General features: G+C 34.4%; 1 protein-coding gene across 1 annotated transcript; it reads right to left on the minus strand.

The window, feature by feature from the left end:
* Window positions 1–3226: 3226 nt before the first annotated feature.
* On the minus strand, window positions 3227–5170 carry LOC306856779 (putative G-protein coupled receptor 25; the record flags this gene model as incomplete). The annotated part of the gene is made up of 1 exon (XM_079396247.1): window positions 3227–5170. One exon carries the CDS (start codon window positions 5168–5170, stop codon window positions 4028–4030), a length of 1143 nt encoding a protein of 380 aa, XP_079252373.1. The 3' UTR covers window positions 3227–4027.
* Between the last annotated feature and the right edge of the window lie 7458 nt (window positions 5171–12628).

Raw genomic sequence — 12628 nt, forward strand, 5'->3', positions numbered from 1 at the left:
ATACCTAAAGTGTCATAAAAAAATTGAAGTTAACCATGCGTACACAGTGGCATGTTTCATTCTTTGATAGTAAAAACATGTTTCGAGACATCCTGCGTTAGCGTCCTTATTATATTGATTGAACAAGAGAGCAACCTGCCAACATCAGCTTCATGGTGTCCCTCTGGGTAAATGTCACCACGTGCATGCTTCGGTTGTCTTGCATTTCCTGGAAAACAAACAGAAAAAAACAGTTTCCGTCGCACATGACTGGATATACAGCCTGTGAAAGTTTCTGTGCAACGCTATGAATATTAAGCGAGGTAAGCACTGAAGCAGGTTATGATTGGTCGCTGTGATTAAGTTAGCCGTAGGGTGTGAAAACCGCAGCAGGGGTTCAGATAAAAAAATCAGCGGCAGGAAGCGGCTGCCATCTCAACATAACATTCTGAAATACAAAAAGTTAATAAAATATTAAGTCATGCTAAAGTCACGTAATACTGCAGTCATATAATAATAGTATTAATAATTACCTATGATTGATAATTGACAAAAATGTTGACGTTTATAAGCACACAGCTTCCACAAACCTACCGCTAGATGCCAGCAACGAGCTGAGGTTTCTTCACTGTTTTGTAGTAGTTTGACAAAATGATCGTAAAAAAAGAAAAGATGAACCAATTAAAAAATCCAGTTTTTTCGCTTATATAAAAGCATAAACAGAAGAACTAAGTTAAAGTTGTCTTACTAGCTTTACAAAATAATATTGTTTACAACTAACCTGCAAGGTAATGTGGGGCCCTAATGAGGCAATTACAGTATTCAGTCTGTGTTGCAGAAAAAAAAATTAATTTGTACTAAGAACATAATGTAGCCTACATTTAAAACCACATTAGATCCTTTTTTTAATCAATGGAGTAACAGTTCTGTGTAATTGAGATGGGTTTGTCAGTATATTTCCTGCAATAATGCTTTGTGGTTTCACCTAAGAGGAAAAAAACAAACATTTACTGACAAGTGACTGAACTCATTTATAAGTCTTTTGATCTGTGTGATCTAGTCAAAGCATGCAGTAAACTTTGATTGAATTTTACTATGATAATTCACAGCCACATAGATTCTGGCAGAAAAGTTTGTGAAGGTGCAAATTATGAAGTAGAATTTCAGTCTGATCGGTGGTCTGATAACCACTGTGTGTGGTCCTGGTATTCCCTACATTATGGGGAACAAATGTCTAATACACACACATAACTTTTTTGTGAATAACCAGTATAAGCTTATAAGTGCTACAGAGCTGTTTTGCCAGCACATTAACCACAGTGAGTAAAAAGGACGTGATATCACCTAGACCTCGTCAACACTTGTGAAAATGTGTTTCCTGACTGGAGTAAATTTTTGTGTTTCTGTGGACACAAATGAATGCCTTTGTATAGACTTAGGCCACAAAGCATCATGTGACCGAACTGGTGGAAGAAAGTGACTTTAAAACTTAACACCTTTTTTCTTATTTCCTATGATCTTATCTAGGTGAACCTTTCTGCAATTTTTCACATAGAGCTTTGAAAAATGTTAAAAAAACTAAACGTTGAGATAAAGTAATACCTTGTTTTCAATTTAGAATTAAGTACTACTGGTTGCATTAAATGCATATAAAAAATAATATATATTATTAGCCTTTTGTAAATGTTTTAATCATTGTAAGTTTGCCATTTTCAACAACGGGAAACAGTGAGCGTGTTTTTGATCATCCTAAAAGGCATACATTAAAATAAATTCTTATCTCATACTGTATGTCAGCCTTTCAGTTACTAACAGATTCACTTTGATGTGTTTTTGAATTTGTGGAGAGAGTAACGAAGTGTGAAAGTGGATTCACAATCAAAACAAGAGTTTATCATCGTGCTAACTGCAGCGCAAGGGAAACACGCTCATGAGAATGTTTGTGACACAACATTCTCACCAGGGTTCTTATGCCAACTTAAACTGTGGTTGGTGAGGTCAGTTGTTTAACATGAACCTAAAAGTAAAGCATAGCTCATAACCTATTTTTTCTTAGAAAAATACATACGGTGGTAATGTGGCAGCTGTTTTTGTTGATGGCAAATAAAACAAGTAGGTAAAGTTAATGAAGCCAGGTCAGTTAATTCTTTTGTTAAGTTGAACTGAGGCTGGACAACATGTTTACGAGAGTGTATTTGTTTCAATTGATTATTTAGTTTTGAAAAGGAAGCAAAACTCGAGAACTGCTGCATGATTTTATTTAATATTTTCAATATGATTTGTATTCTAAGATTTTTTATGCAGATGGAATGTACAGCTTTCAGTACTGAAATCAGGTTTTGTTTAACGACTAGGTGTCATAGCATAAACCGCAAAGAAAACTATGAAACTCTGAACTTTTACAAAACCGGCCCACGTCTGCCTCAGCTTTCAGTATTCAAATCGGGTGATATGTTTAACGACTAGGTGTCATAGCATAAACCGCAAAGAAAACTATGAAACTCTGAACTTTTGGAAAACCGGCCCACTCAAATCGCTCAAATGAATCACGAGGCTGGCACTTCACTCTTTAAATGACTTGTTAACTCTTGACATTTTTGAATTGTTGAAAATACAATTATAAACATTTTAAAATTGTATTTATTTAATAATTTATTTTGCCGTGGAAGGCAACACATGGCAATGGATTTTTTTTTTTGTAGCTGGTAGCATTTCTTCCACTAACAGTGTTTTTTTTTTTGCCTGCATTTTTTCACACCGTTTCAAAAATAGTATTCTCTCATTTTTTCAAAGATGAAAGCTGTGACCTAGGTTTGCCTTTTGAGCCGTGCATGCGAGAACCATTTTGTTTCAAAACTTGCTGTGTGATTCATTTGAAGGGGAACTGTGGTGCCATGCCACCAAGTGTGAACCATTGAACTCTCAAGTCTCATGGTAGCCCACTCAGTTTCTCATGAGAAAATTTCTTTAGAATGAAATGAAACCTTTGTTCTGAGACCGTTTGCCATCCTCATTTGTTCAGTGATTGTAGTGCTGATGACTGATCAGTGCCATGATCTTGAAGTGTAACGGTAAATCATAAAACACTCCAAAGAACGGTAGGCGATTTTGCTGTATACTAAGAGACAAAGGTTAGTAAAATATTTCTCAAAACTATTTGAATTTAAGAGTTTGCATATACAATGACTTAAGTCTTTTGTTTATGCTACAATATTCTTAATAAAACGGAAAGAGACTTTGATAACTGGAAGAAATTTTATTACATAGCATACATATACAAGCAAATATAAGAAAGAAAGCATTTATTTGAAATCTGTATCTAGGAATAGTATAAACAAAATAAATTGTGAATATTCATGATTGTCACAAAATTACTATATAATGACAATGTAGATGATACTTTTGAGATTACTAAAGATTACTGTCAAAATATGTAAGCCTATATAAATGCTTTCATTGCTTGCAATTCATTTGAATTAATCTTGTGCACTAAGTAATATGTTCACCAATACATGATATATTTTTACTTGGGAAATTAAATATAGAAATGTAGACCGTTGCTCAAAAAATTATAGAAAATAAATGCAAACATATGTGCATTATTTAATTGCTTAACATACATAGACAAGTAAACATAAAAAAGAAACTATTTATTTTAAAGTTGCATCTAGGAAGACAAACTTAATAAATTGTGAATATTCACGACTGTCACTAAATTGCTATACAGTCACCAAGTAGATGAATGATGTTTTCTAGATTATGAAATATTACTGTGTGCACATAACTATAAACATAATTAATCTTGTACACCAAGTGATGTTCACCCGTACATGATCTATTTTTATGTAGGAAATTAAATATACAAATGTATAGAACATTACTCAAATAAAGTTAAGATATATGCAATATTAATATTAAATGCTCAAAGTAATTAATATCTCATTTTAGCAAATTCTTAAAACTAAAGATCTTAATATCTACTTTATTTGATCATTTCACTGATCAAGAAAGAGAGCATTATGAAAAAATAAGAGAGCATTATGAAATTTCACTCCTTTAGAGAAAGAGAAAAAAGCCGCCCACGGGTTGATGTACCGGTATTTCCAGAATAAGTCTCAGATGTGCCATTAGAGAGAGAATTAGAAGAGATGTAGCTCTGGTGCATGTCTCCCTGACCCAGGCAGCGCAGACACAGAATCGAAGCTCTGCGCCTGAAATGTTGATCCAAAAAGAAGTAGATGGCTGGATTTACACAACTGTTGAGAAATGCCAGGCAGCAGGACAGCATGAGTCCATTAACTATGACCACCTTTGTTTCCCCGCTAAGATCTCCCGTGCTCATCAGTAAGATGACCTGCATGGTCTTAAACAAATTGAATGGTAGCCAAGAGATCAGAAAAGCCGCAATTATGGCAAACACGATCTTGAGAGAATGTCGGCGTCTGGCTTCTGCACGTGAGTTTGGGGCGGTGTGACAGTGACGCCGCAGGTTAACCAAAATTGAGCCATAACAGAGGCAGAGAATCAGTACAGGGAGCAGGAAGGTTAGAAATATGGTCAGGAGATTCATTCCTTGCGCAAAAGAGTATTTTGAATCCTCCGAACACAACATATCGACTGTCAGTCGACGATACACCAATGATGGGATTCCCAGGAAGAAAGAAATGATCCACACAACGCCACAGGTAATCTGCGCACAGTTGCTGCTTCGCAGAAACTGAGAGTCCATCAGACGCACCACAGCCAGGTATCGGTCTACACTCATGCAGGTGAGGAAGAAGATGTTGGAAAAGCGGTTGACCGCAATGATGAAGCTGCTGATCTTGCACATGGCCTCACCGAAGGGCCACTCGTCAACACTGGCCGAAATGGCCCACAGTGGCAATGTGAAGACAAACACGAGGTCGGCCAATGCCAGGTTTATCACGAAGGTGTCCACAAGACGTCTGTTTTTCTCATGCCGCTTGCCGATGACCACAATGACAAACAGGTTCCCCAAGAAGCCAGTGAAGAACATGATGAAGTACAGCACAGGAATGTAGATACTGGACGTGGGCAGTACTGAATCGCTCTCGACAGGGGTGTAGTAGTCGTAGTCATCTGTGAAATTCATTGAAATGTAATGAGTATAGTCATCGCTTGTGGAGCTCACTGTAACATCAGAGGGTGCCATCTCTGTGCTGCTTGCCATCTGTGCACAAGTGATGGGCAAAGTAGAGAAAACCTAGCATGTCACATGCTTAGAAACCACAAACTGCAATAACAGGCACTCTCTCGCCGTTTCCTTAAAACATTTAAATTTATCACAAAGAGGCGTATTTTCTTAAACTTCCAGTTCTGAAATGTGAATTAATGAGTTTTTATTTCCACCATGCCAATATAGATAGTTAGAGGTACTTGCTTTATTGCTAACTGGGTCATGAGTGTAGTTACTTTCTAAGAAGCTGTTTTTCCTCAGCAATTGATGTGAGAATCCTGAGACAAATGTTTGTCATGAGATCTTTTGTCATGGGAATAAATAATGTTTAAGCAGTTTTCTCATATATGCCCAATCAGTTCCTCTTAGCAAGACTAAGAGAAAAAACAAAATGCACAGAGTTAAAAAAAGAAGTGAGAAAAATGTACCACTAAGGTTGGTGAGATTTTTGTATTTCAACTGTGCAACAAACTGAAGAATAAGAGTGTGAAAGGTGCAGAACTTAGCTACTTGAGAAGTCTTCATAGCTGTTGTGGTTTCCTGGTGTTTACAGGGCTACCACACATTTTCTATACTAAATGAACTATTTTCATCTAAAAGATATAAGAACAAGACAGGCTACGAATGGTCTAGTTTTATAGCTTTCTGTCACAACAAATGTAATACTGTAAAATGGTGCGGTAACAGGACATTCGGAGGGAAACTGTTGTGAGGAATGAACACAGCTCACAGGACAGTCTGTTTGGTCAACGTGGTGAATCCATGTGGCCAACCTGGACTCATTGTGAAATCCGCATTAGGAAATCTTTCACCTAAGTGTAATTCCACAACAGGTAGATTGCTTTTAGTATGATTGGATTTTGCAATGAAACAACGGTACATGTAATCGCGCCTTAAGGCAGGTGAGAGAACAGAAATATGACCACACTCCAGTGTTTCAGTTGTGTAATTAGAAATGATCAATTTGATTTTTCAAAATATTTTTTTAGGATATATTTTACTCAAGAAATCTGTTTGCATGTGTAAAGCCATGCAATTTTCCCAGATTGTTTTTGAAAGGACTAACTATTTATGTGGTTACAGTTTTACCTTGTAATGTTTATCATGCACGGAGTTCAGAGGCGGTTACACAGCGGTTAGAAATGTTGGCGGGACCTGAAGGGTCGAAAATTTCCTGTGCTGATCAGTGTGCAAGTCAGCAGAAAGTCCCCTCTATCCAAATCCTGCAAGACACAATAAGGACTACACTAATGCAATTAAAATACAATTTTAAATTAAATATTAAATTAAACATTACATTTTTAATTGTGACAAAATATAAAGACCAACTGCCTACCTTAAATTTGTAAAAGCTCTGTATACAGGCAATACGGTGCTGTACTTGTGAAAATGATGTTTATGCAGCACAAAAAAATATGTACCTTTTACCAATATTTTGGCATTGGCAAAAGGCAAACTGTTGCCTCTAGAAGAAACTTTAGGTTTCATTAGCATTTACGAATAACAGATTTAGTTTTGGACTTAGTGAAGGTGTTCTATAGAAAATTTATCAAGAAAAAAACTACATTTACAGTAAAATTCATTTACTGTATGTTAAAGACAGGACCAATTATCAGTATACTAATTATTAATTATAGATTGTAAATTCGTTCTTTAATAGGTCTCTAATATGGGTTGTCATTCTCTAATTATGATTTGGTGCAAACTTCAACACATCACGACTATCCTGACTGTCAAATCATTTTATATTTAGCAACTTTAAAACAACAGTAAATGGTAATTCTGTAAAACAGATGGTGTATATGACCTTTACACACAGATATTTTGAAATATTTCAAGATTGAGCCTTGAAGGTTAACTTTGCATTTAGAGGCTGATGTTGTCAAATTGGACATTTTTACTTCCAGCACTGGAAACGTCATGACTTATTTTTGATGTGCAGACACATCATTTTTATGCAGTCTATACAAACCTTTCTGCATTATGTAGAGACACAATTAATAATATAGTTGTAAAAAAAATATTTTAAATATAGGCTACATTTAATGCACTGTAGAGCATAAATAATAAAATTAACTGTTTTTTTTTAAAAAGTCAGGACCTGCAGAGTTAATGGGCTCTAGTTTTAGAGAATGTCATGATTTTAAGCTATACTTTTAAGCTGTACTACTTTCATCTATACCTTTGGGCCTCTATAAAAAGGGCTTTGAACTGGGTAAAAGGTAGGTTTATATATCCAGAGCCTTGATGTATCAGTTTAGCAAGCAAGTCACTGCGAGGTTACATTTCCTCAGGCGGTCACTTCTGCGTAGAATTATCAGGTAATGAGCACACAGAGAGTCTATTGTCAGCGCAAAGGATAGGAGGTGCAGAAAAACCCCATCTGACCATCTTTCTGATGATCTTTCTCATACTTATCTCTGTTTTCCTTTGATGAGTTGTTTACGCATAATCTGCAGCTAATCTCAAAAGAGATTGTTAAATCCACCTTTTGCATTCAGAAGTGATTATCTGTACACTAATAGCCATTTAAACAAATGCAGATAACACAAACAAACAACAGGAAACTTACATGCATTGTGGTACACAAGTAGAGTTGCAGAAAACGGTCAGAATTTAAGTCATATTGACCTCTGGTGGTGGAATGTGGACGTAACATTCGTGGTAGTAAGTTTTAAATGCAATTCAGCGTTTCTTTAAAATGTAATTTTATTACAAATATCTACATTTTCAAACATGAAAAACATAACCATTAATTTAGCAGTTTGAAGCCTGTATTTATATATTTTAAATTCTTTAAAAAAAAAAAAAATTGACAATTAATTTTATTTTAGTGGTCTATCGTTTATATACTATTATAGTTTTTGATAATATTTTGAATGAATTTTATTTTTTTTCATTTTAATTTTAGTAAAAGTTTTGGCAATTGTGTTGCACTTTTTCATTTCATAATTTATTTTAAAATGTTTTTAAGTTATTTTAGTACTTTGTTAAATTAAATGAAAATGTGGAATGCTAAACAAAATAAATCATAAAATAAGTTTTAATGTTTTTATTTTATTTTAACAGATAAATAGAAATACTAGATACTAGATTTTAATTTTAGCCAATGATAACAGTGCCACTCCAAGCCTGGATGCCACATAACGTCTGGCTTCTGGTTTTAGAAAACAACTGCCCTGAGGTTGTTGCAAAATCAGCTGAATCTGCACAAAGAGCATATGCACTCACGAAGATACCGTAGAATGTTCCAACAAACATGGTTATTAACATTACATGTTTATATGTGTACTGTTTTGTATTAAATTCAGATATCTTTAAAACTGTTTAATGGACATTTATGGTAGCATTTTATGAATATGTTTTATGAATATGTTAAGATGTATTGTTTGCTTATATTTGAAAACATGGATCGTTTAAAACCACTTAATATGTATTAAATGCATATGATCTCATTCAGGTCTTTCTGGTCCTCGTAGCCCGTGTGGAAGGTGATGACACACTTGATTCCTCTCTATTTGGTAATGTGCTGATTGTAATTACATACTTATGAGCTCAGTGGATTGCTCGACTAGAATACAAAGCAAAATGTAGGCTGTGTTTAGTTATGTGGAAATGTAAAATTTTGTCAGGTACACACTATTGCAGTGTCTTTCTCAACCTCCTTTTATCTGTCTCAGCAGCTCACAACAAAACGTTATTTCCTGTGACTGGGTGAGTGTTTCTACAGGCAGATTTACGGCACCACTGAGCACCATTTATTAGTTTACAATCAGTGTACCGTATATGTACAATTTCAGCAGTGACATTTACATTTCACTTTTAAGATGTAATAAATTCTTTCCTTTATGCCTCCATTTTAAAATGGTTCTTTAAGACATCACAATTGTTCAAATATTTACAATAAATATATAAGAACAAATACTGCAGTTTGTGTTTGGTTTAGTCATATATGCCATTCCATCTGTTAAAGAATATCTAAAACAAAATGCATTTTTGGTTATAATATTCACTTTGATGTTTTCTTTTAATGTGTACTGATCATATTTATTACACTTGGAGTGAAAAGCTTCTTAAGAAATACATTAATTTAGAAATAATGATAGGCTGGATTAATTGTGTGGAAAAATATCAAAGCTATTATTACATAATGGCATTAAATATTGATACTGATAAATATTATATATAATGTGATTCTGATACAGTAAGATTTTTAATGTATTTGAAAGAAGTATATTATGCATTTATTTAAACAAAATGACAGTAAAAACAAAATTGTGAAATATTATTACTATTTAAAATAACAGTTTTCTATTTTTTTCTATTTTAAAATGTCATTTATTCCTGTGATGGCACAGCTGAATTTTCACATGATCTTTCGGAAATCATTCTAATATGCTGATCTGCTGCTTTTATTTTGTAGTTGTCAATGTTGAAAACTTTGTCAGTTTCACAAGTAGGCTGGTTTGACTAATTATGATACCAGCAAACCCATTCCAAAACAAACTCAATCTTTTTTTTTTTTTTTTTTACGTGAGAATGCGCTTAAGAATAGCTCTCCTCAGCCTGTAATTGTACAATCTGGCATCACTGGCTTTAATATCTTCATTCAAACATAATTAGCAGAATGAATCTTATCTGCTAACATGCTGACTAAGAGCCTGTAGCGCTGATCCCTCTCACATCTAATGAGGCCATTTGTCCAATTTGGTCTCAGTTTTCATAAATGTTGTGCATTTAAAAAGGAGCCCCTTATTGATTATAAGTTTTCATATGCTCATTAAAGCTCTCATTCAAAATGTGCCGTAATTGATATTTTAATCCTTTCATGCATGAACTATTAAACCACAAAGTAATATTTTTTTTTAATGTTTGTTTTTATTTTTAAAGAAGTGTAATTTTTCCCCCAATATAATTTATTTTGAGGGAGTTACAGATATGTATGTGAACTGTAGTGGACACCATGCATCAACAGTATTAAACGTGATTAAATAGAACTCATTGACTGAGAAAAACATGTTTTTAAAACATTTACTAAGAGCAAGTGGTATTGATACACACAAGAAGGCTTAAAAAGTTAGCCTTTTTGAATATATGATGCAATTTCTCAAAACCAAAAAAATAGATACAAAGACAGCAATTAAATGGAATAGTAAACAGCACTTTGGGGGTCAACCACTTCATGGTTGGGACATGATGCTACAACCTAAATGGTTCAAAATGGCTTCCAAATATCTGTCCACTTTAGTAGACACCATGCATGAAAGGGTTAAATTAAATGCATTTACAGTAAAAGTAACCTTTTCACTGGGTGAAAAACACATCACGTCAGATTTAAAGGTTATTGATGGTGCTCATAATGTGAAACAAAACTATGATCACAGCTCTCTGATTTGTACCGAAACAAAAAAAAAAGAAAAAAAAATGGCCGACAGACACTCTAACCACAAAGTGGTTCAGAGATTGCTATCAGGAAGAAAACATCAGTCCCATATCAGGGTGCAAGGGGTGACGAGAGGCCCAAGGCTATCTCAAACAAGATGGAGGCAGTATTGATGTTTCTGTTGTTTTAGATTCTTTTTACTCGCAGCCTCCTAAACTGATTACGCTGGATTTAGTGCATGCATTATATAAGTATTTGTCAGAGGCTGAGACCTTTGGGATTTCAGAAACAAGTAACAGTTTGGATTGTTCTGTAGGTAGACAGTTTGAATTAAGGAGTCTATACTGATCCCACAACAAACACTCAATACATATTCAGACTCGGTACTGTCTGTGGTGTTATGTATTTCGCTTGATTATTGCAATCATTTATTAAAGTTTGACTGGACAGAAATTGTTTCTTTGGCCTAATAATACTGTAGAGTTTAAGGACACTTTTACAGTACATTTTACTTACTTTACTTACTTTAGTTATGATAGAAATGTGTAAGTTATGTCTATTTTTTTTTCTGCCCCCAAAACAGGAAGAGGAACTCCGGTATGCACTTCACTACCTGATGCTGCATGCTAATGCTGTGCACCTCCTAGTGGTATACTGTTTGTTGTTAAAGCAACATTAGCATTTAAAGTTGAAGTATTTTATTTTAACCCTATAAATCCTGTAAGTTACCAAAACTTTGTAAACCTGTTGTATACAATCTACTACCTGCCTTCTGCCTGCCTTTATTTATTTATTTTAGCAAAAGGCCTTAAAATGTTCCCGTCCAGGTTGTGGTACACGTCTTTTTGCAGTGAAATCTTTGCTGATTTTTATAAATGTAAGAATAACTTTTATATTGTTAGCAATATTTCAAGATGAACACTTACTGGACTGCAGCAACTTACGCTTACTTAAATATCCATACATCACTGATTACTTGATACTTGATTATGCTTTTTTTATTTTTTTTATTAAATTGTTAAAATCCATCAGATATGAAACATCAGAATGTTTTTGAGGAATGTTTATTTCTGTATCTCTCTTATATGTTTTGTCCTTAGAATGAAAGCTATAGAGCTTAGTTCATAAAACAAAGCATTTTTACTAAGGCATATTATTGGGAGATATAGAGTGACAACTGATATTTATATATGTATTTACTTTGAAAGTAGTCTTCTATATTGTTTTTAAGAATTTCAGAATTTAATTTTACTTTATCAGCAGCTGATGTATACATATGCATAAAAGGTTCAATCTCTTTTTAGATTTAGATTTTTCTGACTATTATTTAACATAACATGCCAGGTTTTATAGATTTAAGAACATTAATGTTGCATAAAAATGACCAGTTCTTGGTTTCTGAGGCAGTGACCTTTCGCCTACTTTAAATTTCAGTCATCAGTTTGCATAGAGCATATTGCACTACAGACCAAGAGAGCCACAAGCTTTGTTTTAACATGTTCCCACACTTTGACAGATCACTGTGAATGATCCTCATGTATTTCATTCTCCTTGCACTGAAACAGTGCCTACAGCGAAACGCTTCATGGTTTACACTGGACTGAAATGTGAGTCAGTGACGGGAAATTGTCTAGTGTTATGCAACAGATTGAATGTGAGCCGTGCTGTTCAAAAGCTGAAAAAGAATGAAAAGGGCAAGAACATCAGTAAATACTCTCTTTACTGTCTAACTGGGCTACTGATTCATTTCCATGCCTTCAAAGCATATTTACTCTGCGGCTGCCCTTTTATCCATTGACTTCAGTGAATGTTTGGAAACTTGTAGAAATAGACTGTGTATATATATATATATATATATATATATATATATATATATATGTGAGTCATACATGAATACTAAAAAACTGTCTGGTCATTAGTAGTTCTATGTTTTACCAGAAAAGGAGCTGGAGGTAATCCAGCTCTCCAGAGAAAGAGTTGCTCCAGATGTTTTAGGCTCCTCCTCTCGCTCTGCTCTTTCTCTAAACATTCCAGCCAACTCGGTTCCTCTGCATGAGGGCTTTTCCACT

The sequence above is a fragment of the Barbus barbus genome (genome assembly GCF_936440315.1).
Source record: "Barbus barbus genome assembly, chromosome: 37".
In the NCBI taxonomy this organism is placed as follows: domain Eukaryota; kingdom Metazoa; phylum Chordata; class Actinopteri; order Cypriniformes; family Cyprinidae; genus Barbus; species Barbus barbus.